Source organism: Mobula hypostoma, chromosome 1 (genome assembly GCF_963921235.1).
Source record: "Mobula hypostoma chromosome 1, sMobHyp1.1, whole genome shotgun sequence".
NCBI lineage: Eukaryota > Metazoa > Chordata > Chondrichthyes > Myliobatiformes > Myliobatidae > Mobula > Mobula hypostoma.
In genome coordinates this window covers 50,698,058-50,723,364 of record NC_086097.1, presented here as the reverse complement: position 1 = coordinate 50,723,364, position 25,307 = coordinate 50,698,058, and the positions used below count along the sequence as shown (strand labels likewise).

The 25,307-nt window shown below is 39.6% G+C and overlaps 1 protein-coding gene across 2 annotated transcripts in view; it reads left to right on the top strand.

The window, feature by feature from the left end:
- The first annotated feature begins 264 nt into the window (after positions 1–264).
- sos2 (son of sevenless homolog 2 (Drosophila)) overlaps positions 265–25,307 on the top strand; it is a 115,337-nt gene continuing 90,294 nt past the window's right edge. Inside the window, exon 1 of one of the 2 annotated variants that reach the window (XM_063048459.1) lies at positions 265–1,059. In XM_063048459.1, coding sequence (XP_062904529.1) covers positions 982–1,059 — 78 coding nt within the window. In that variant the 5' untranslated portion in view covers positions 265–981. The remainder of the gene's footprint in view (positions 1,060–25,307) is intronic. The other variant, XM_063048468.1, reaches the window with a different exon arrangement.

Sequence of the window (25,307 nt, the reverse complement as noted above, 5' to 3'; positions counted from 1 at the left end):
GAATCAAAGCCAAGATGTTAGTGCTCCCCTTTGCCTTCGCTTGTTCTTTTATCACCCAGCACTTCGAATTGCCTGTAATATTCTGTGACGGCTGGATCTGAGAAAGTAATTGAGTGGATTAACCACTCGGCATTTTTGGCTGAAAACACTAGCAAATATACTGTAAGGGATTGTTGCTTTAAATATTCGTTGGAAATGCAATATTGGCATTGCAATACCGCTTAAAACTTCAGAGCAATAAAATAAATGCAGCAGTGATTGAGTCAAGCGAGGCGGGAGCCCGATTCCACAATCCGCTTCTTATGTCCTCTGTGCTTGGATCCTCAGCTCTTTCCGCATTTGGCTGGGGTGCGTAAGAAGGGGCCGCCCGGAACGCGCGTGCGCGCAGGGCCCTCTGCAGTAAATAGAATACCCCGGGGGCGCGAGCGACGGGTCGTGATTTTATTTGGGTTTCAATGGAGTCGGGAGCTTGCGAGAGAGCATGAAGCGGTGCGTGGACAGGACCAGGCCCTGGGATCTCCACTGGCTGCAGCCGTAGGAGTCTTCCAGCCCCAGCAGAAAAGTCTTCTCAGCAGCACGGAGACCTCCGTGAGCACTTCAATGGATGATCATGATATGTGCGTAGTTCACATTAATGCTATTGTTTGTCCAACCAAGACTTGGAGTCAACTGGGAGGAGACTAATTCGCTGAGCAGAGGAGCGGGGTGAAGTTAGAGCCGTGGCCTGTGGGGAATTACCCAGGGATGTCTGTGAATTGTCGGCACGGCCGACCGATCAATCAACTCTCATTTTCCTGCTGTCTTTCCCGTCTGCGACTACCATGCTAAATCATGCATGAGCTACGAGGACTCGATATGAATGATTATTTCGTGTAAAAAAAAACAAACCGAAGGGAAGTGTTTCTGTTTTTGTTTTGAGATTCAAGTGTGGTCGCCGTCGTTTGGAACTGAGGCCGATGCTGAGTGTTATGTCCAAAAGCCATGCAGCAGCCTTATGATTTCTTCAGTGAGGAGAACAGTCCGAAATGGCGGGGTCTGTTTGTCCCAGCGTTAGGCAAGGTAATTATATCCAGTGTACGACTTTACATCTTTAATATGCAGTGTCGATATTTTAAAAAGGAACACAAGATAATGGTGGCAAACTGTGGGTTGGAAGTGCAACTTGTACATTGCATGTTCATTCTTGTCACTGGTCTTAAGTGTATCACGTAATCTAAATTTCCAGCAGGTACCCGCGAAATATTTCAATATGAAATTGAATTATGTGCACAGATTTTTGACTACACAAATCAGGTTTGCATAGTTCTTTATCTTTATTGCTTATTTGTTTCTTTGTATACTTTTCTTGAAAATGTAAAACTATTTTGTGGTTATAGTCTATCTATATTGATGAGAAAATTCAGTCAAAAAATTGAATTGCTCAATAAATTAGAAGTAAACTATATTTGCCAAGTTGTTGGATTTGACTTGTGGTGTAAGGAAACCCGGTATTTATAGTTAAAACTATAAATCTGAAGCAATTTAATAAGCATTATAACAAGTAAATTCTGTTAATCACTGCTATAGATTTTGGTTTAATTTATTGGTGCCCATGCATATATTTTGTAAATAGATGTCATAGGCATGCATAAGTGAACTGTAAAATAGTATTTTCCCCAGTAGGAAAGTCCAAAAACACTGGGCATAGAATTAGCATCAAAGGGGAAAGATTTAAGAGACCTGAGGGGTAACATTTTTATGCAGAGGGTGATGAGTATATGGAACCAGCGGCCAGAGGAAGTGTTTGAGGCAGGTACAACAGTTTCATTTAAGAAGCACTTGGACAAGTACATGGAGGGGCAGGATTTAGGAATATGGGTCAAAAGCAGGAAATTGGGACTAGCTGAGTGGGCACTGTTGTCAACATGAACAGGTTGGGTCAAAGGTGAGATTGCTGTATGACTGCAACTTGCTCTTTCTCACTCTTGTGCCTATTTACTCTCCTTTCATTATTTGACATTTACCTATCTAATGGGGTAATTTAGGGGAAACCAATCCACCCACCTCTGGGATGTGGGAGGAAGTGAGGGTACTGAGGGCAAACAGATGTGGGTACAGGGAGAACATGCAGACTACCCTGAGGTGAGGGGCAGACAATGGGTCAGATGGCTTAAATCTGTTCCTATGTCTTGTGATCTTATAAAGACTTTGTGTTGTTATCATTGGGGTAATATGCATTAATTGGGGTAATGATGTGCATTAATTCTTTAACAATGAGGGTAAGAATTATTGTTATTTTATCAAAGATGTTATTGTGTTAGCCAGTGAAAAGTGGAGAATCATATCTGTGTGAGATGTTAAAACTTAAAAAAAATCAACACTTTTTGAAAAACACTTTATAATTTGCATTTTAAAGAATACAATACTGCTGAATTACTGAAATGCTTTTCCAGCATATATTGCAGTTTCTGTGAAGTCTTTAAGTAAAAAGATTGGAGATCTCAGTTAGATTACTAATGTGCCAAATTGCTGAAAAGATTGATCACAATTTCCTCCTCTCTTCCCCCTCTGAGGGGGTTTATTTGTCTTGTTCAGATTTTCCATTTGTAATTAGAAGATCCATTGCAATGACTTCTTGCTCTATTTTCTCTGGTAGTCTCAAGCAATCATGCCTTCCTATTTCCCAGCTATGTGCTGTCTGACCCTCAGCCATGATAATCTGAAAAAGAATCTGTTTTTGTGTGTTTGCTCAATGTCACCACTCTCGTTTTAACTCTTAAAATGTTTCCAAATTTTAAACCTGCTTGACTGACATTCTGGGCAATCGTGAATTTCCTCTAAATGGTACATTGGGAAAACACTGTTCTCAAACCACTAACCCTATCCTTTTCCTTGCAAGAGGTGGTTTTCACTTTAATTCATAATTGATCCAAAGATGTGCTTCTGATCTAATCTACAGTATTACTACAAAAAAAATTTCAGTTCTTTGCAACAATGCCTAACCCACTCCTGCCTTAGCGATCCTGTTACTGAAGATTTCAGCCACTCCACTGTGACCTCTTCTCATGGCTATTCAAAGGGATATCTGGCTGACCTTCCATGTTCTACTGTCCGCAAAAGTGAATCATTCAAAGCTCTGCTCCCTGTGCCTGTATGGTACCAAGTCCTATTCATTTACTTGGATTAGGCAATGCCATGACTTTAAAATATTGTCATCCAGTCTGAAATTCCCTACTAAGTCCCTCATTTTTTTTCTTTCCTTTTTTAAGATGATTCTTGCACATTGTCTATTTCTCAGAGGTTTTGGTAATCTGCCTCACTGCTTCCTTCTGGTTGGTTGTCAAATTTTGTGGATAATATTCCTTTGCAGCACTTTTGGGCATTTTACAATAATAAACTGCTTTATCAATATGTTATCTGTATTTTGTCAACAGGTGTTTCCCTCTGACATAATTTAAAAGCATTAACTTTAAAAATGCCTTGACATAAGTAACAAGTAGTCATTGTTATTTTTGGTAGCTGATCTTTTATAGGGTTGTTACTAATTGAGTACTTGATGTGTCAGATGTTAAAAATTTTGGCAGTGATCAATAGCATAATACTATTTCTTAATTGATTTGATAGCGATGACATCAATATGAATAATTATAGCAATGTTTCATAGTTTGATATTTTCTGTCAAGGAATTAATCTGTATAGAATTTATATGTAAATAGTAATGTGTTGAAGGGTCATGACTACTATATTAAGAGATTTAATGGCTCATAATATTCACTTAGTTTTTTCAGAGCTGGTGATAATTTCTGTCAAGGAATTAATGTTTGGAATCTATATGTAAATAGTAATGTGTTGAACGGTTATGACTCCTAAACTGGAAGAGATTTATTTTACTAATGGTTCATTATAGTCATTTACACTTTTTCGACCACACAAGGAGGCTAAAAAATGGAATGTGATTTGACTCCTTGCAAGCCTTTTGAAATGAACTAGTAAGTCATTCGACATGTGAAACCTCTACAACTAAGCATTATAAACATGAATTCGTGTGACAATTTGGCATCAACCATGTATTTGATTAGGAGACAAGAAAGATACACTGTCATGTGTGGAATTGTCCTTTCTAATATGTACCAAAATTAGACATGTTGTCTTACAGAATTCTGTCTTTTCATTTTTTTGGCACAATTCCTGGATATGCCCTGTCTCATTGACATAAGTAACCTAACAAAAGTGGTGGCACAGGGATATTTATTTGGGAGAGAGTGGGCCAGGAAAACCCTAATATTGATGTCAATCTCCATGAAGTCATGTGGCATATGGTTGAATATGGGCAAAGAAATTTATTCCTGATGGCATGACTATCGATTTCACCTTCCGGTGAACAAAAATTTCCCCACTCTACCCCTCCATTCCCCACTCTGACCGTTTACATCATCTCACGTGTCTATTACTTCCCCCTGGGTCTCCTAACTTTTTCCTTTCTCCTATTGCCTACTCTCCCCTCTTATCAGATTCTTTCTTCTCCAGCCCTTGACCTTTTCCCATCTACCTGGCTTCACCTATCACCTTCTAGCTAGCCTCTTTCCCCTCCCTTCACCTTTTAATTCAGGTACCTCACCCCTTCTCTCTCAGTCCTGAAGGAGGATCTCAGCCAACAGTTTATTCATTTCCTGACCTGCTGAGTTCCTCCAGCATTTTGTGTGTGTTGCTTATTGATTGATTGCTACCTGATGGATTATTTCTCTTCTGTATTGAAGTGCACTGGCTGCAACAAAGGTGCAGGAAGAGTTCTAGTGAACAACTTCAATGGCAAAATGTTTGAGTTTTGTGGAACATAGCTGCTAGACTGGGTGTAGCACAAGTTGTGAGACCAACTCAAGTCATTGTCATAAAACACGACAGCTCAGAAATAGGCCCTTTGGCCCATTTAGTCCATGCCAAACAAATAATATACTCAGTCCCAATGACTTGCACCTGGATGATAGCCCTCTATTCCTCTCCCATCCATGTACCTACCCTATTTTTTCTTGAATGTTGAAATTGAACTCGTATCTGCCACTTCTGCTGGCAGTTTGTTCCACACTCTCAACACCCTCTGAGTGAAGACGTTTCCCCTCATGTTCTCTTAACATTTCACCTTTCAACCTTAACTCATAACCTCTAGTGGAAACCTCTCACCCAACCTCAGTGGAAAAAGTATGCTTGCATTTCCCCTATCTATACCCCTCATAATTTTGTATCCCTCCACTAAATCTCCCCTCATTCTTCAACGCTGTAGTCAAGTGAATGAAATCCTAGCCTATTCAACCTTTCTCTATAACTCAGGTCTTCAAGTCCTGGCAATATCCTTATTTACGTCTTTCCTGTAGGTAGGTGACCAAAACTGCACATACTACTCCAAATTAGGCTTCACTGATGTCTTACACAATTTCAACATAACATCTGAATTCCTGTACTCAGTACTTTGACTTATGAAGGCCAATGTGTCAAAAGCTCTATTTGTGACCTTATCTATCTGTGACGCCACTTTCCAGGAATTATGGATCAGTATTCTCTCTGTTCTACTGCACACCTCAGTGCTCTATTGCTCACCATGCAAGTCTTGCCCTGGTTTATCCTCCGAAAGTGCAGAACCTCACGTTTGCACACTTTTCCACGTTAAACTCCATCTGCTTTTTTTCAGCCCATTTTCCATCTGGTTCAGATCCTGCTACAAGCCAAATCAGGCACCTTTGCTGTCCACTATGTCCCCAATCTTGGTGTCATCTGCAAATTTGCTGATCCAGTTTACTATATTACCATTCCAATTGTTGATATAAATGACAAACAATAACTGATCCAGCCCAGATCTCTATGACACATTGCTAATTCAGGCATCCAGTCAGAGGGACAACCATCTACTACTCCTCTCTTGCTAACATTTAATGCAATTTACTACCTCATCCTTAATGCTAAACAACTGAACTTTCTTGTGCAACCTCCCATGCAGGGCCTTGTCAAAGGCTTTGCTAAGATCCATGTACACAACATCCACTGCCTTGCCTTCATCAATTTTCCTGGTAACTTCCTTGAAGAAGGTATAAGATTGGTTAGACACAAACTACCACATGCAAAGCAATGTTGTCTATCCCTAATCAATTCCTGTCTACTTGTATATCTCGTCCCTTTGATTACCTTACAGTAACTTAATGACTACTGATGTTAGGCTCACCATCCTAAAAATTCCCAGGTTATTCTTAGAACTTTTCTTCCAACAACAGAGGAACATTAGCTATTAGCCAGTCCTCTAGCATCTCACCTTCACCTGTTGCTTAGGACATTTTAAATATCTCTGCTAGAACCCCTGCAATTTCTGAATTACCCTCCCACAAGGTCTGAGGAATCACATTGTAAGGCCCTGGGGATTTATCCACCCTATTTTGCCTCAAGTCAGCAAAAACCACCTCCTCTGTAATTTGTACAGTCCATGACCTCACTGCTGTTTTAGATCATAAGACCATAAAATGCAAGAGCAGAATTAGACCATTTGGTCCAATGAATTTGCTCCGCTGTTTCATCATGAACGATCCATTTTTCCTCTCAGCTGCAATATCCCTTCATGCTTCATGATCTTCTCCCCATATCCCTTCATGCTTTGATCAATCAAGAATCTATCAACTTCTGCCTTAAATATACGTGGTCTTGGCCTCCACAGCTGCCTGTGGCAAAGAATTCCACAGATTCTCCACTTTCTGGCTGAAGAAATTCCTCCTCATCTCTGTTCTAAAAGGACACCCCTCTATTCTGAAGCTGTGTCCTCTGGTCTTAGACTCACCCACCATAGGAAACGTCTTTTTCAAATCCACTTTATCAAGGCCTTTCACCTTTTAATAGGGTTCATTGAGGTCACCCCTCATTTCTTTGAATTCTAGTGAATACAGGTCCAGAGCCATCAAATGCTCTTCATATGACCAGCCATTTGCCTTGCTTCTATGCAAAAAAAAATTCAAGTTCTCCTCCATCTCTTTCAATTTCATGCATCTTCCACAGGATCAATTTTGTCCCTTGCTGTCCTTTTGCTCTTAATATATCTGTAGACTCCCTTGGGATTCTCCTTCCTTTTGTCTGCTGGAGCAGCCTCATGCTTTTTTTTTTTAGCCCTCTTGATTTCCTTCTTATCAATCCACTTGGTGCAGATGCATCTGTATCAGAGTATTGATGGTAATGCCAGTTGTATTGACTTTATGGAGTGGAAAAATCCTTTTTGTGTGTGTGTGAGAGACCATATTCTACTCTGAGATTAATTTTCTTGCAGCTATTTAAAGGAAAATAAAGAAATATAATAGAATTTAGGAAAAACTGTACATAAGGTCTGTAACCAATTTGCAAAAGAAGACAAATTGCACGTAAAATACTGAGAACCTGAGCTGTAGAGTCCTTGAAAGCGAGGTTGCAGGTTGTGAAATCAGTTCAGAGTTGAAGTGAGTGAAGCTATCCACTCATATTCAGCTGGATTTCGGTACCTATGAGATGTGAACTGTTTGGCCCATTGGGGAAAAACATCTGTAACCGTGTATATATTCCTTATAGTATTCCTCACTATAATCAACACTTTCAAGCTTTGCTCTGAGTGTAGAAGAACATTCCAGGAACAGCAGCAGGGGTCCATAACAGTTACACCAACCGTTGAAACTAAACTAGGAGGCTACTTGCCTGCAAAATGGTCATAAAGTATGTGATCACACAATGGACAGGACAGATATTAAGACCAGCCAATCCATTTGACATACTCACAGAATGGATTTCTCTCCTTGTGGAGGGAGTTTATATGAAGCTATCAATATGTGTTTCTAATATTCAAATAAGTTCTTGGAGTTTAAATCTTTCTTGGAGAAGTAGAAGACTCAGGCTACTGTGTCTGACCTTACACTGTAAAATAAGATTCGAAACAATGGGGCAAATTATTGAACTTTCTTCCTAGTTGTTGCTTTATAACCAGAGGTCCACACATAGCCTTTCACACTGCCAATTATATTCTAAAGTTGGTAGCGAGGATAAGAATGTGGAATTGGTTGAGTAAGATTTTAAAATGTTTTATTTATGTATAAGCCTATAAAATGTCTGCAAACCTGATTTGATTGTGGACCAAGTTACATTGCACCTTTTGAAAATGAGGGAACACAAAATTTAATCCATAACTTAGTTACTAGCATAGGCACTACACCTTATTCAAATCTTTGTATTAATGTGCAAGCTAAGATATATTCATTTATGTGGCACCTTGCTCAATCTACGATACTTTGAAGTGCTTTTTTTTGTGTGAGTTGCATTATTGAAACTTCACAATGTTGAAACTTTCATTTCTTGAGTAGTTTTAATGCCTATTAGCTAGTGAAAGTGTTGTATTTTGAAATGTATGGATGTTAAGTAAGGGAAGCAAGTAATGTCACACATGGAGCAAAAACAAACTGCTGGAGGAACTTGGTGGATTGAACTCCATTTTTATAGTGGGGGGGCAGTTGTTGAAAATTGGGTCAAGGACCCACATTAAGTCTGAGAGGAAAATTAATATAGCCAGTAGGAAAAGGAGGGGTAAGATGAGTGGCAGTAGATTGTTTCCTTCTCCTTAGCCCTTGCCACTCCTTGGTCCACCTATCTATCATCTACCAGTCCCTGTCTTGCCCTCCCTCCCACCGCTCCCCATTTCCTTTCTACTCAATACTGATGTAGGTTCTTGACCCAAAATATTTCTCCCCCCCCCCACCAACCCAACAGTTGCTGTTCAACCTGCTGAGTTTGTTCCTCCACCAGTTTGATTTGTGCTTCAGATTCCAATATCTGCATTTATTTAATTTCTAACATGGCGCATGCTGACAGTATGGTCTACATCACCTGTTTTAAAGTTGCTTGTTTCAATCTGTGTTGCTTAAGGTTAGCACTTTTTTAAATTACAGAAGCTATTCTGGGATTGCAAGTGGATGATGAGAATATTTTTAAAAAATTGTGTCAAATCACAAAACACAATTGAGCAAACATTGTCTCCCACTTTTTTTCAATTGCTTGGTCTATTTAATTCTAGGAAGTATTTATATAACAAAATCCTTTTTCTTTCTTTTGAGGAAATATTGCTTTGTGCCTTTAACTTTCTATTTTGCCTGTGGATCCAAATAAGGTTGTTGTAGGATAGGCATGCCAAATGCATTAATATATGTCCACCATATTATAAAATGTAAGAGTTCTTATAGTTATCTGTATATTATCACAGATTCGTTATACAGATGTTTGAACTGTTTTCCATGACTCTAGTCTTAAGCACATTGACCTTGTTGTGGACGTGGCCAGTCAGAGACACTCTTACTGTGATGAAGATGCTGAGTACTCAAAAGCTAACTGTTTTCTTGGCTAACCTGTCGCAACACAGCTGTTGCCCAATGAATTCCCTGTGCGCACAGAAGTGGTTCTTCTCTAACTTGGTTCGTGCTTGGCCTGTCAGTCTTCATTCAAAACATGAATAAAAGTCAAGGATGTGACTTTCCATTCTCTTCTGTAAAATAATTTCGGTATGTATGTTCTGCAAAACGCATTGCTCTTTCCTGACGCTGATCTGGATGAAGGTACAGAGTGCATTGTGGCCAAACTTGCTGGTGATACACCAATAGGTGGTTTAGAAGGTTCTGAGGAGAACACAAAGACCCTGTGAAGTGAAATAGATGGGTTAGGTCAGTGGATAAGAAAATGGTAGATGGAGTATAATGTGCAGAAAATGTGAGGTTAATCACTTTGAAAGTATGATAAAGCAAATTGGTATTTAAGTGGAGTGAGACTGCAAAATGGTGCAGTAGGCAGCCAGCAGGGGTCCAGCTGAAAGAAACACAGAGTTAGCATGCATGCAGAGCAAACATTTTGGAAGGCTGACGATGGGCTTCATTAGAAGGTACAAAATCATGACAACCAGGATCAACTCTTGTCACCTGCAGCTTGCCATCTGCAATGCTGAGCAGTTCATTAACCTGCTTAGTAGGGTGACTGCTGTCCATTGCTGGGTCCTGTCCAACATCCATTCTGGGCTCCTAATGACTGCATGATTCCCTATTGAAATGTGAAAACTCAGAGCCGAAAGGGGGTGAAAGTAGTATTGAGGCTAAGATTGGATCAACTATGAATTTAATCAAAAGCAGAGCAGACTTAAGGGCAAACTTGTTTAACTCCTATCCCTGTTTCTTGTGTTCTTATGTAAAAGTTTATTTTGTGAGCAAATTATTGCTTTGGTTCTTCCTCAAAGACCACCAATCTATTGCATGAATGTCATTTGAGGGAAAAAAATGTTGAATGAGACGAGGAGTTGGCATCAACTTGGATTTGGTTTATGATCACAAGACATTTCCATAGTGACATCTGTCAGAGAGCGAAAATAATAGATAACCTGGTGAGCAAAATTGCTTTTCAAATCTCAACTCCAGAGTGCACTTCCTAATTACAATCCAAGGCTATTGATACTGCAGTGTTTTTTTGCAAGTGACATAGAGCAATACGAAAAATCATGTAACCACTGCTAACTAATGACCACTTGTCTGTGATTGGTGTTTCGATTTGTGAATCAATGAAGAAATTTGAATAACTATTGCAAATTTGCATCTACCATGTTGATACAATAAAATTGTCAATATATCTGCAATTAAATACTGAAACATAAGAAATAGTTTGTCTTAGTTGCCTTAAAATATCAAAAAGGAGCCCCCAGGATGAAGTTTTCCTTTTCAGGACATCCTCTGCCTTTATCGAGCTGGGTTTTCCTTCCTCTTCCATCGTTGCTGTACTATCCTTAATTTCTAACATTTCCCGGGCATCTGTGCTAACCCCATCTTCCCGCCACCTTGACAGGGATAGAGTTTCTCTTGTCCTCATCTACCACTCTGTAAGCCTCTGCATCCATTACATCATTCTCTGCACCCTCAAGGGGACCCTACACCAACCAAATCTGTACCTTTCCTTCCCTTTCTGCTTTCTGCAGGAGTTTCTCCTTCTGTGATGCCCTTGTCCATTCATCCCTCCGTACTAGTCTCCCTCCTGGCACTTGTCCCTGCTAGTGACAGAATTGCTGCACCTGGCTATCCTCCCTCACCTGCATTCTGGAACCTAAATGGCTCTTCGTAGGTGAAATTTTACCTCACCTGGAATCTGTTGGTGTTGTATACTGTATCCCCTACCTTGGTGAGACCTGATGAGGATTGGGGGACTGCCTTGTTGAGCACTTCAGCTCTATTCACAAAAAGTGTGTTTTCCCAGTGGCCAACCATTTTAAGATTGCAACACCTCATTCCATCTAAATAACCTCCAATCTGATGGTATGAACATCGATTTCGCCAACTTCTGGTAATTTTTCCTGTATACCTTCTCCCTTCTTCCATTCCCCACTCAGGTCTCTTACGTCTTCTCCCCCCCCCTCTCTCCCCCCCCTCTCTCCCCCCCTCTCCCCCTCTCTCCCCCCCTCTCTCCCCCTCTCTCCCCCCCTCTCCCCCCTCTCTCCCCCTCTCTCCCCTCTCTCCCCTCTCTCCCCCTCTCTCCCCCCTCTCTCCCCCCTCTCTCCCCCCTCTCTCCCCCCTCTCTCCCCCTCTCTCCCCCTCTCTCCCCCCCTCTCTCCCCCTCTCTCTCCCCCCTCTCTCCCCCCTCTCTCCCCCCTCTCTCCCCCCTCTCTCCCCCCTCTCTCCCCCCTCTCTCCCCCCTCTCTCCCCCCTCTCTCCCCCCCTCTCTCCCCCCTCTCTCCCCCCTCTCTTCCCCCCTCTCTCCCCCCTCTCCCCTCTCCCCCCTCTCTCCCCCCTCTCTCCCCCCTCTCTCCCCCTCTCTCCCCCCTCTCTCCCCCTCTCTCCCCCCCTCTCTCCCCCCTCTCTCCCCCCTCTCTCCCCCTCTCTCCCCCCTCTCTCCCCCTCTCTCCCCCCCTCTCCCCCCTCTCTCCCCCCCTCTCCCCCTCTCCCCCCTCTCTCCCCCTCTCTCCCCCTCTCTCCCCCCTCTCTCCCCCCTCTCTCCCCCTCTCTCCCCCCTCTCTCCCCCCTCTCTCCCCCCTCTCTCCCCCCTCTCTCCCCCCCTCGCCCTCCTCCCCCATTAGATTCTTCTCTAGCCCTTTACTTTTTCCACCTAACAGTTCCCATCTTGCTTCATTTCCCCCTCCCCCACCCAACTGGCTGCACCTATCACTTTCTAGTTTGTCCTCTTTTCCTCTTCTCTCCCCCCCCCCCCGCACCACCTTATTCTGGCATCATGCCCCTTCCTTTCCAGTTTTGATGAAGGCCTTTGGCCCAAAACGTTGACTGTTTATGCAGTTCCATAGATGCTGCCTGACCTGCTGAGTTCCTTCAGCATTTTGTGCTCTTGTTTGCATTAATGTACCTCCAATGACTGGTACCTTTGGCACTGAGAAATCCAAATAATTATAACCTCACTGAATGCGTCCATTGAAGTTCATTGTCTGATGTGAATTGCTGATTGCATAGTTAATGTAGATTAATTTCTGATGAAATATGTTGTAATGAGGTTTTTATTGTGTGATTTATGGTTTGGGACACTGCTTAACCTTGAATGTCCAGAAGTGAACTATTAAACAGTAGATTCTCATTCCTTAAAGATTTTTTAAAAAAAGAAAATATTGCTAATGTTTTATGCCAGGTTTGCTATCACGCTTCTGCGTGTCTGAAGGCTTTCAGTTTCTGAATGCAGTGGTTTTTCAACACTTATTTTTTATGATTAAAAAAAATAATGTACATCATTAGAATGGATGACCTTGGTCAAATAATTTCCGAAACTATCATGCCTTTTGCCCTGTTGGATTTAGATAAATTAGTAAGACAATGTTAATCAACCAAATCTCTCATGATAGTATTTGCTGGTAGTAGGTTATTTGTTCTCCTTTACCCCTGCTTATTCCAGTATTTTCTTGTGATCTTGTTAAAGCAGTTTTGTAGTTTCTGATCATGGAGGTTTAATAGTTAATCACTTAAAATGATTTAAAATGCATGTTTACCCTTTTGTTGCTCAAAGCAAAGTAAGGACTGTTACATTTTCCAAAGACTTGCTTTTTTTTTTGTGGCTTCTTTCTCTTAATCCATGTCATTTTTTTTTCTGCTCATCTCAAGTTGTTCTTTTCCTCTCTTTAAATTTACTGATTAAGAAAATAGATTATTGGACGTGGTGTTTATGAAATACCCATTTGACACTGTGAATGCAATGAATATCAAGGTTCAAGATTCAAGTTTATTTGTCATATGTGCATCGAAACATACAGTGAAGTGCATTGTTGAGTTAACAACCAACACACCCAAGGATCTGCTGGGGGCAGCCCACAAGTGTTGTCACACGTTCCAGCATCAACATACCGTGCCCACAATGCTTGGCAGAATAACGTAGAACACCACAAGCAACAAAACGACAACAGCAAAAACAAGTCCTTTTTCTCCGTCCCACCCATACATATACACAGTCCTTTAACCCCAGAAGAAGCCTCCAGCAAACACAGACTCAGTCTGGATTTCCATCAGTTTCATTGCAAATGACATACAATCCATAGGATGGGGTTTAAAAATGCAATTTGCATCGTTAGCTGGGAGGAAGCCCATCAATTGCCGTTTAAAATTAATTAGTTTCATTTTCCAACTGTTTTAATCTAATTCTTTTCTTGACCAAGGTATCCCATGCTCTCTAATTAAACTTGAAAATGTTTAACTTGCTTGTATCACTGTGCTTCCATTATCCATCCATTTGAAAGAACATTTCAAACAAATTAACATTTGGCTTAATTGCTAAATTCAAGTGGCTGTAGACATAAGCAGCCACTAAATAAAGAACTTAATGCTATTTTCAGTGTAATTTTAACATTTACAAATTAATTGCTTCTAGTTACACAAATTATATTCACCACAATAATTCTGTTGTCAGTTTATAATTGATTTCAGTGTGTAATGTTTGGTCATGAACTTCTGTAATAGAAGATCTATAGCCGCTTCGGGGCAGAAAACATCCCAGAAGTGGAATACCATCATAGCTCATTAACCATTGCCAGCAAACCAGCCAATGACTTGCCTTCTATAACTGGAAGTGGCATTTTTGCTTTTCTTTTAAAAGCAGAACTACAGAAATTAAACCCATGTATTCAGTTATTCTATTCCATGTTCATAAAAAAAGACTTTCTGTTTAGGTGGCACATTTATAGTTTTTTACTAAACGTGCATTTTGTGTTCTTTATTGTGTTTTCATGTACATGAAACAATTGAATGAGGCCATCTTGCTCCTTGAATTATTCAGTGAGACCATGAATCTCAGTAGCTTAATGTAATAAAAAATTGTCAATCTCAGATCTGATGCTAAATAATATTAACAAGTGATGTGTTGAACCATTGGCTATTTGTCAGTGTGTTCCAAATTTCTACCATTGTTTATATGTAGAAGTGGCTCTTAACATTCAGTGTATTTTAGTCTCTCTAACAAAATTTGTTTATTCAATCAGCTCCCTTATTATCTTAACATCTAATCTTCTAACTTTTATAAGGAGAATGACCTAATTGAGTATTTTCTCCGTGTAAATACTTGCAATTCAGGGATTAATTTACATCAACCCATGTTGTATCTCCACCAGGTCAGTCATAGGTGTGGTTCCATAATTATCCAAGGTGGTTTAACTTGAAACTTATAAAGGTGCACCCTTTTGTATTCTAGTCCTCCAGATATAAAGGCAAGCATTCCATTTGAATTTATGATAGATTTTCAAATGGGCCTCCCAAGTCTAGTCAAGTATACAAAGTTCCAGTTTTCAAAAACTATTTAAACAAATAGTTGTTTCTCATGTTAAGTCTTTGACTTTGACTGTTAGGTCACCAGCATTGAAGAATCTTAGTCTAATCTAAATCCAAACACAAATTTACTTCATAATTGCCTTAAATGACTTTTTTTCCTATGCCAGTTATGTGTGATTTTTCTTCCAAAGGTTATTTCAGTGCATTCTGGAATGCTGCATTTTTACATTAGTAAAGCAACAATTAGAACTATAAAGATGAACATGTCTTTCAAGCACAACAAATCAATAGGAAGTGAAATATTCCTACTCCTCAATCTGTCTTGTTGTCAAGTTCCCATGATACACCATTATACGCCTACTGTGTCCCATGTCTACAACATTTGGAAATCCCCATAAGTTAAAATCAAGATGACATTTCCAACTTCAGCCATGGATACTGGAGAGAAGGCAGGCCTATCTGGGTCAAAAATTGTGCATATATTTGTAAAATTTGTACACTATTATAGAATTGTTCTTTATTGAAACTGAACGTTCAATCTGCTAAATTTCTAATTTTCTCCATTCTACCATCACTTAACACCTGTTTCTCCTTTTTCTCCCAATTATGTTCATACCAGTCCTAGCTGACATGAATACTCTATTTGGTCTGACTCACTGTGCAATATTCCAGGGGAGTGAGCAGTATAACTGTAAAAAATTTATTGCTTTTATGATTTGCTTTGTATTGGTTTATGTTTCCCAGTGTGCAACACTGAGTAAGCTGTAAGCATATTAAGACAGTTTAGGCAGCTATTCCTATTGAAGATGTATTTCAGGGTGGAGAATGAATGATGTGTAAAAGAAAATGACATTATAGAACTTTTAAGCTAGCCTAATTTTTTAATGCTAACTTGTAGCTAAAAGCAAGAACTATTTTATTTCAACTGTTGCTTTGTTTTGTTCAGTGTTTGCAATTTCCCCATAGCAGCCTTGGCATTTTGCCAGTATAAAGGTAGTGATTGGACAGAAATGAGATGGAAACATTTGTAGTTCTGTGTATAAGCTTCATCTTGTGACCATAGAAAAATACGGTAACAATCATCATCTTCAGTGGTGGCCAACCCTATCGATATTTGAGTCAGAAGATGTTTGTACCTGGTTGTAAGTTTAAAGATTGTTTTTATATTGCCTTTTTGCTCTTCAGAAAGCAGCAGTCCTGTTCTACAAACATAATGGGATCATTTATGTGAAAGACTGCTGCCAAAAGTGTGTGGAAATCGTGCATCTGCACTTGGCACCGGTGCTTCGAAAACATTTGGAGCAACTTTTTTATGTGACTTACAGAGAGAGTTCTCCACAGCACCAACAATTAAAAATGCAGCCTGGGGCTCAGGCTGGGAGCGTGGAGAGGAAGAAAATATGCATTTCAGACTTGTGTCTTTTCACCAAAACTGAAGAAGCTTGTATACAATTCAGGAGACTCAGCAAGGTGAGGGAAGGAAGGAAAGAACAATAAACGTGTATGTCAGGAGGAAAATAAAGACTTTCTCACCTTTTGTTCTCAAGGCCTTGTCCTCCCGTTAATGTCCTGGTTTAATTCTATAATAAACAACATTCCCGCATCCTGCTTTATACTGATACTGTTCCAACAGCTTCACCTTTGGAGTCAATGAATCCAGGATTTGTAACTGCTATGACTGCCATTCTTTATTCAGTCCACTTTAGAGGTCATAACTTGAGGGGTCGTGAACTTCAGTCAACATGAGTCTGAGTTTGTTCAGAGCCATTAATCTAAAGTTACCGTTCTTTATCATTTAACTGTTGGAAATGTGCTGCAATCACTTGATTTGCAACCATATTGTACAACTTTTGTCACACTCTATCAATCATCCTTAACCTGGAATACCCAAGCTTGTCAGGGCACCAAAGATAACAGCAGGCTTGTGGGTCTTCAATTATATTGTTTACAATTCTGCAGGGTGTTGACTTGTATAACTATAGCATTGGTTATTCTGTAAAGGTTACAGTTTAATGATTTCTATTGAATTGGTTTCTTGTGATTTAGTTCAGCTGTATCTCTTGTGTGTCATATATTGGGATAGTTAAGTGAATTGGTAAAGTTAGCGTTTGTATGTAAATTCTATTCCAGGAGGGAATTGAATAATTTAAAAAATGACAAATAATAAAATTATAATTGGCCTAGCTTGTTGAATTCCAATATGTTGCTAAACCCATGGGCAATTCAAATTTCACTTTATTGAGGTAATTTGTTGGAAAATTCCTAAAAATAGATAGAAGAGCAGATACTTGGCATGCCTCTTTCCCCATGTTGTAGGGATTCCAGCAATCTCTGCAAACCTTTAGATAACCCCACAGAAATGCCTGTAACATAATTCTGTGTTTCTGGGGACATGTATTTTACCAAACGTGAAGAACTGGAGCTTTATTTCAGCAAGAGGGAATTGCAGCTCTATAGCATTGAAGCAGAATAATGTTTAGTTTCCCTTATGTAGTTGGCAGTGGCAGTTATTAAAACAATTTGATCTTTGTTGTTAAATATCTTCCTAAAATAGTACTTCAAACGATCACATTTTGAACGGAATTGGTGGAGTGAAACATCTCAAATGCTCTGATCTTAATACATTCAACCTGATTATTTTCACTCTTTTACTCAGGGTATTTTTTTTCAGGATTGCCTACCTAAGTTTCCGAATACTAATGATGAATTGCTGCATTTGGGTAGACCTGAAAATGTTGTTTTGAAAAATAAAAAGGAAGATTAATTTTTATATACTTATGTGGCTGGACTTGCAGCTGGTTTATTTATATATTAGTAAAGGTTTACCAGGACTAGGCAAGATTCCATGTTTTGGATAAATTTTCTGTTGTGTTTGCTGAAATATCACTTTTTGTATCTTGTTTTTCTTGCAAACTACAGTTGAGAGGTAATTATTTAGCTTTGAAGTGACCTGGGTTTCCTATAGAATGCAGAGTGCATTAGATAAATGAATATTCTGTCTCCATGTGTTTGGTAGAGAGTTCCTCACCACATGACAGGAAGGGAAACTTGTGGGTGAAGAATGATATTTTGTTCTAGAGGGTTGTACATCCTTTAAGATTTTTTTTTGCTATTTCGCAACTGGTGAAGTGTCATTCCTGTAATGATGTAGGAAGTACCTCTACATTTGGTTTGTGAAAGAAGTTTGTGGCAGCTACTAGATCTGCTAAATCAGTGGTTCTCAACGTGGGTCACATGCCCCCCTCCTCCCCCCCCCACCCCCAGGGGACCATGCTGCATTTCGTAGGGCCTCAGATAAATAAACAAGAAATTAGGGCCCACAGCAGTTTCAGAATGGACCAGGATAAATTTGTTGTTTTGATGAAATATTATTAAAATATATAAATAAAAAGAAAGGAATCTATAATTTAATTGGAACACTGAATGAAATGAATGGGGGAAAATATGCTAGATAATGCAAGTGAGGCAGTAAAACAGCTTAGCAAGTTTGTTGTGTATGGCGGGGGGGGGTGGGGGGGTTGCGGCATGTCATTCGGTGTCTCTGCTCCTGCTTGGCCATGCATAAATCACCGTTCACACCCAGCAGGGTGGCCCGCTGAGCCCCTGCTCCACATCCTCCCCCCAGATCACAAACTGTAGATTGGGCGAGACTTTCTGCAGCAAAGCCAGTCAGCAAGTATGCAGCAGGAGGCTGGTTCTGTTTGCCTTCCGCTGGCCTGTGCCTGTTATAATACTTCGAAAACATGACAAGAAGGCTGCAGTTAGCACAGTGGGGCCATCTGCCAGAAACGGTTAAACTGCAGAGAGGTGAGAACACGTGAAATCTACCACTGCATCACAATCTACCACAGCAACTCCCATTAAATCCTAGACGCTTAAAACATTTTGAAAGGAAGTTCAGTTCACGTTCCTTGTTGAGTACATGTACACACCCCACAGAATTTGCATTCGTAATAGCATTTAAAAATTTACCTGAAAAAAAACGAAATTATTAAAAGAAATTCCTAAAAACCTAGTTCTGTTTTTTATATACAAGGGAAAATCTGCAGATGCTGGAAATCCAAGCAACGCACACAAAATGCTGGAGGAACTCAGCAGGCCAGGCAGCGACTGTGGAAAAGGGTACAAAAAAAAATGTCCTGTTGAACATCGACTGTACTCTTTTCCATTGATGCTGCCTGGCGTGCTGAGCTCCTCCAGCATCTTGTGTGTGTTGCTCTTTTTTTTGTGTGTGTTATGGAAATATAATGGCTTTTTCAACTGATAGCGCTGCTTTGATGTCTGTCTGTTTATTTATTTATCTATTGATCTAACTATCTAATTAGATACGGTGCAGGGTAGTCCCTTCCGGCCCTTTGAGCCACGTCCCCCAGTAAGCCTAGATTTAGCCATCACCTAATCATGGGACAATTTACAATGACCATTTAACCTACCCAGTATGTCTTTGGGCTGTGAGAGAACCCAGAGTATCCTGAGAAAACACACCCATTCCATGGGGAGGACGTACAGGCTCCTTACAGATTTGTTGGAATTGAACTCCAAACTTCAAACACTCAGAGCTATGATAATGTCCCACTAGCCGCTGTGCTATAGTGGTATCATGGTAGGCAGATGTAGAGGCAACATTGCTCATTTTGAAAACGCTGTGCCCAATGTGTTTTTGCAAACGTGTCATCCACCGTCAGCATTTGGTTGCAAACAATTGGGAGGATGTTTGCACGACACCCTTGCAGCTGTAATAATGGCTGAAAAATTGCGAGGTCTAGTGAAGATTTTGTGCGGCTACCAATACATACAGGGATCCAGTGGTTATCATAAGGTAATTGTTGCTTTGAAATAGTATTGTAGCATTTCTAAGTGATAAGCAGCTTGGAGAGCAAATTATTGCTGCTAGGTCTGACATATTTTACCTGTCAGATATATTTGGAAAACCTGAATTTATTAAACAGTTACAAGGGAAAAAAAAATCTGCAATCTTTTATCATGCGAAGAGGCTATTAACGCTTTCCTTGGAAAAGTAAAACTTTTCAGCAGCAAAATCGGAATTTGTGACGTTTTGCAGTTTCCTTCACTAGACATTCTTAAAATAGAATTGCAAGATGATTGTACTGTATACAGTGTATTCATCATTTGTAACCACTGGTATGGAATTTTGGATCAGAGACCTGCTGGAAATGGAATTCCATATTGGATGTTGGATCTATTTGGGGTGTAAGTGAACGATGTTGACACCACATTATAAGAATGTCTTATTGAGCTGTGAAATTGTATAACAGCTCAAGCAAAATTTGAACAGAGCATAGAAAATTTCTGGATAATTTGTGATACTCAAAATAAGCTTCCACAACCTTGGGAGAAAGCAAAGTTTTTAACTGGATTTCCCCTCTTCTCTTAGTTGGATGTGGTTTTATTCAATCTCTTCACCTCCTGTCAGAAGCTCATAACCATCTTGATGTTGGGAAAAGAGGTGATCTTCGATTACCTTTAACCAAGTTGCAACCAGATATTCAAAAATTCACTAGTTTGCAGCAGTTGCAGGGATCTCACTAAATGCCCGAAGTAAAAATATTAAGTGTTTTTTCATTGCTGGTTGGAAGAGTATTATATATTATAAATAAATATCCTATTCAGAGCTTTGAAATAGTTTTATTTTTCATATACATCTGTAACATTATATTTAATAAAATACCTATAACCTGTTAAATATTAACTGTATATTAGAATAATTGGTACAGTTGACTAGAAAAAGGTTGAGAACCTTTGTGCTAAATATACTTGTGGTACTAAAAATCTCTACGGGAAAGCTGCAAATCTGGGTTAACGCTGGTGTGGACTCCTGGGGTAGTCCTTCACTGTCTCAAGTGGCCTCTTTCAGTTGGGGTATTTTCATGTGGGTGTGAAAGATACCACAGCTTGGTTAGAATCTGAGAATTGAAGGCAATGTTTATCCCTAAAGCAACATAACTTAAAAATAAAGGAATCATACATTTTGTTGTGGAAATAAGGAGGGTGAGAGGTGCCTTGAATACTGGTTTACAGGATAAGAGGTACAGATCAACTGGAAAGCAGACTTTCTCGTGGGCGAAATTGGCCAATAAGAGGCATAGGTTTAAGGTCCCAATGAAGGGTCTCGGCCCGAAACGTAGACTGTTTTCCATAGATGCTGCCTGACCGGCTGACTTCCTCCAGCATTTTGTGTGTGATCATTTTAAGGTGACTGGAGGAACATTTGGGGGAAATGTCAGAGGTAAGACAAGGTTATTGGGTGCATGGAACACCTTGCCATGGTAGAGCCACGTACATTAGGAGCATTTAAGAAACTCTCAGGCACACAGATGGACAGAAAATCGGAGGGTTATGTTGGAGGGAAGGGTTAGATTCATCTTGGAGTAGGCACACATAATGTGCCACAGGGTCTACACTGTGCTGTAATGTTCTGTGTTAATGTGTATCGGCTCTTTCATCCCATTTGGTTGTGGTTTGGTTGGCTTTCTTATTTTCTATACAAATCTTTGACTTGACAATTAGTGTGAATTGACTTATAATTTATTTAAATACTTGAAACTGAGAAGTATTGTTGAGGGGATAAGTTCGCCTAACCTCGCAACTATTAGAAGAGAACACTTTCATCAATTATACCTTCTGGATTTGAACACTTCACTCACATTTGCCTGGTGTACTCAAAACCCTTCCATTTAAAAGGAGTGTTGGATAGGTGTAGGAAGTGATGCTGAAACGGGTGCAATGAGGGGTAGATGCTGTGCAACCATAGCAGAAAAGCAGAAGTTATTATGAATCCTAGAGCTGATCTTTAAATACAGTGGATTCCAGTTAACTGGGGCATATTAGGACCAGTACATTTTGGCCCAATTAAGCAGCTGCTTCAATTAGCCAAAGTTTCATGGAAGTAGTTGAAAGGTATAAAAATGACAAACTACAGTTTACTGAAATACAGAACAAATTGCAACACTTTAAACTGCTCCTAATAGTTATCGGTAACAATACATCCAGAATGCACTTGTTTTGATTGATTGTAAATGAGCAAAATCAGCGCAGATGCCTAACGCAGATAATAGACTGCCTTCATATAATGCTATCAATGATTGCATCTCATTTTCATTGTAACGTTCAAGATGATTCTCAATATCTTCAAATTCCTTGTGGTTCCTAACTTGTTGAAGTAGTGAAATCGTTTTATTTTCACTCTGGCTGTTTCTGGCATCTCCAAGCCTGAATGCTTGAAACCATAGTGATCAAAACAGTTCTGAATTGTCTTGCTGCTTATTTCTTGCCAACTATCAGTGACAAAAATAATCTGCTTTTTGAGCACAAACACACAAAACTGACGGTATTTAAAAGCTGTTTGCTCTAAGCATAATGTAGTGTCTAAGGGCCACGCAAATTTTGAAGCAAATAAATACCACTCAGAAGCAAGCCATTCTTTCTGTTTGGGGATTGCTTTAATAATCAATTTAAGATTGTTTATTTCAAATATGTATTTATCCTGTGTGTGTTGTTAGAAAACTTGAGCAAAAGGTCCTGATTAACAAAATGTGTTTATGCTCAATTCTCAGTGCTGAATCTCTCATTCCGATGGATTTAAAGAATCAACATTGAAGGAAATTAAGAATTTGGAGCACATTTGTATCATAAAGACAACAGTTCAATTATCTTCCATTACATAGATTTGAGTTGCCCCTGGTGACTTTCTAGTAAAATGGAGCCATGAGGCAAGTAGGTTATCAAATTCAGACTCTAAACCACATATCCCTTTTGAAATTTTTGTGTTCATATCCTCTTATCTTCAAGTAATGCTCATTGATCTGAAATCTATTATATACTTGTTCTGTGAAAATCACTTTCATATTTAGAATCATCACAGTTCCTTGTGACTTTTCATGGTTTGTGGGTGTTTCTTTAGTTTCTATACCTTTTCCTTGGAAATAGCTGCTACGATCATAGTAATTTGTCCTTTTCTAAATATTGCATAAGCTGATATTTAAAACACAAGAACTTAGGCATATGCAGGAAATCTTGAGTAATGCACACAAAATGTTGGAGGAACTCAGCAAAGCAGGCAGCATCTATGGAGGGGAATAAGCAGTCGACATTTTGGACCTAGATTCTTCATTAGGACTGGAAAGGAAGGAGGAAGAAGCCAGAATAAGAAGTTTGGGGGTGGGGGAAGGAGTACAAACTTGCAGGTGATAGGTGAAGCTATGTGCAGGGGTAGAGGATAGACTTCCCAGTGGCCATTCATTTTAATTCTGTTTCCCATTTCCATTATTACCTATCTCAGTTCATGGCCACCTCCACGGTCAGGATGAAGAAACTATCAGGTCAGAACAGTGTAAAATTTTTGTGTTCATATCCTCTTATCTTCAAGTAATGCTCATTGATCTGAAATCTATTATATACTTGTTCTGTGAAAATCACTTTCATATTTAGAGTCATCACAGTTCCTTGTGACTTTTCATGGTTTGTGGGTGTTTCTTTAGTTTCTATACCTTTTCCTTGGAAATAGCTGCTACGATCATAGTAATTTGTCCTTTTCTAAATATTGCATAAGCTGATATTTAAAACACAAGAACTTAGGCATATGCAGGAAATCTTGAGTAATGCACACAAAATGTTGGAGGAACTCAGCAAAGCAGGCAGCATCTATGGAGGGGAATAAGCAGTCGACATTTTGGACCTAGATTCTTCATTAGGACTGGAAAGGAAGGAGGAAGAAGCCAGAATAAGAAGTTTGGGGGTGGGGGAAGGAGTACAAACTTGCAGGTGATAGGTGAAGCTATGTGCAGGGGTAGAGGATAGACTTCCCAGTGGCCATTCATTTTAATTCTGTTTCCCATTTCCATTATTACCTATCTCAGTTCATGGCCACCTCCACGGTCAGGATGAAGAAACTATCAGGTCAGAACAGTGTAAAACCTCATATTCTCTCTGGTTAGTCTCCAACCTGATGGTGTGAACATTGATTTCTCTTATCTTTAGTAACCTTTTTTCCATTCTCCATTCTGGCTCCCCACTTGCCCTTCTCTTCTCACCTGCCCATCGCCACCCTCTAGTGCTGCTCCTCCTTCCCTTTCTCCCTTGGTTCCCTGTTCTCTCCTATCAGATTCCTTCTTTTTAAGCCTTTTACCTCTTCTACCAGTCACCCCTAGCTTCTTGCTTCAATCCCCCTCTCCTTCCCCCACCTGCACAACCTCCCACTTGTACAGTTTCATCTATAAACTGCCAACTTGTACTCCTTCCCTTTCCCCACTGCCAACTTGCCAACCTGTACTTCTTCCCTTCCCTTTCTTATTCTGGCTTCTTTACCTAATTCCTTCCAGCACTAATGAAGTGTCTTGGCCTGAAATGTCAACTATTTATTCCTCTCCATAGATGCTGCCTAACTTGCTCCAACTAAGCTAATATGTTCTGTTATTCTTCACATTACTACAATTCTTAGCCTGCTAAAACAGCCTCTCGGTGAGGAATTCACTTGAAATTTTCTGGCATTCATTGTCATCTTCCTCATGGATATTCTATTACCAAAACATGTCATTAGCACAGATAAATCTATTGTGTCAATAATTCCTGCACCCAGATTTGTCTGAATCTGGAATTGTTGGCGGCCCCATTCCTGAGAAATATCCATAAATCAAAAAAGTCTTTTATATTGTTACTTTTATCATATTACTCTGCAATATTTTGGTTTAATTTTATGTTATTGAATGATCACATGATCACTAACCATAATTACCTTAATGGAGCATGTATTGCATCCATTTTTAATTAATACCATTTATTAACACTAGCTTGAAAAATGTTTCAGAATATGTGGATGAAATTTTGTCAGATTTTTATAGGTCAGGTCATTCGTAATCTGGGATGGGCCTGTACACTCATTTCTGATTTTAAAAAAATATATTCTCAGAAGGCTCTAAAATGCTGTCAGTACTTAATTTTTTAAATACATTTTGGTCTAAAGTAAGCAACTTTTAGATTTAAAAAGAAGACTTTTTAAAGTAACAATTTCTCAGGAAGTCTTTATAAATTAACAAAGTTGTGCACTCAATGATTTCCATTAGAGTTGATGGGAGAATACCCTTTCTGTCTCCTTTGACCCTGCTTAAATGTTTGTGGCAAGTTTAGCTTGAGTGCCCACTCCCCCCTGAACTCCTTGAGGACTCCATGATGAGAGTACAACCTGTGGCCTAGTGGTGATCACTGAGTGGAACTACTCAATGTTCACGCATGCTAGAGCAAAAATTATAGTTGCTGTCAATTTTACAGGATAATAACAGCAAAAGCTAACTATCTTGTTGTAATTTCTCTTCAAAATCCAGAAACCGTTCTTATTTCAACAGTATTTAGTCTACTTTCATTTAGAGTAGAGCTTCCCAAACTGAGGTTCACATAAAAAAAAGGTTGGGAACCCCTGATTTAGAGTGTGGTTATTTTTGAGATGCCATTACCTTGTAGTTCCTGACATAAAATTCAGTCTGCTCTTTACTGACTTGTTTCCCCCATGTTATCAGTACTTTAGCTGTTTCGTTTGTAAAGAACTAATTATATCCC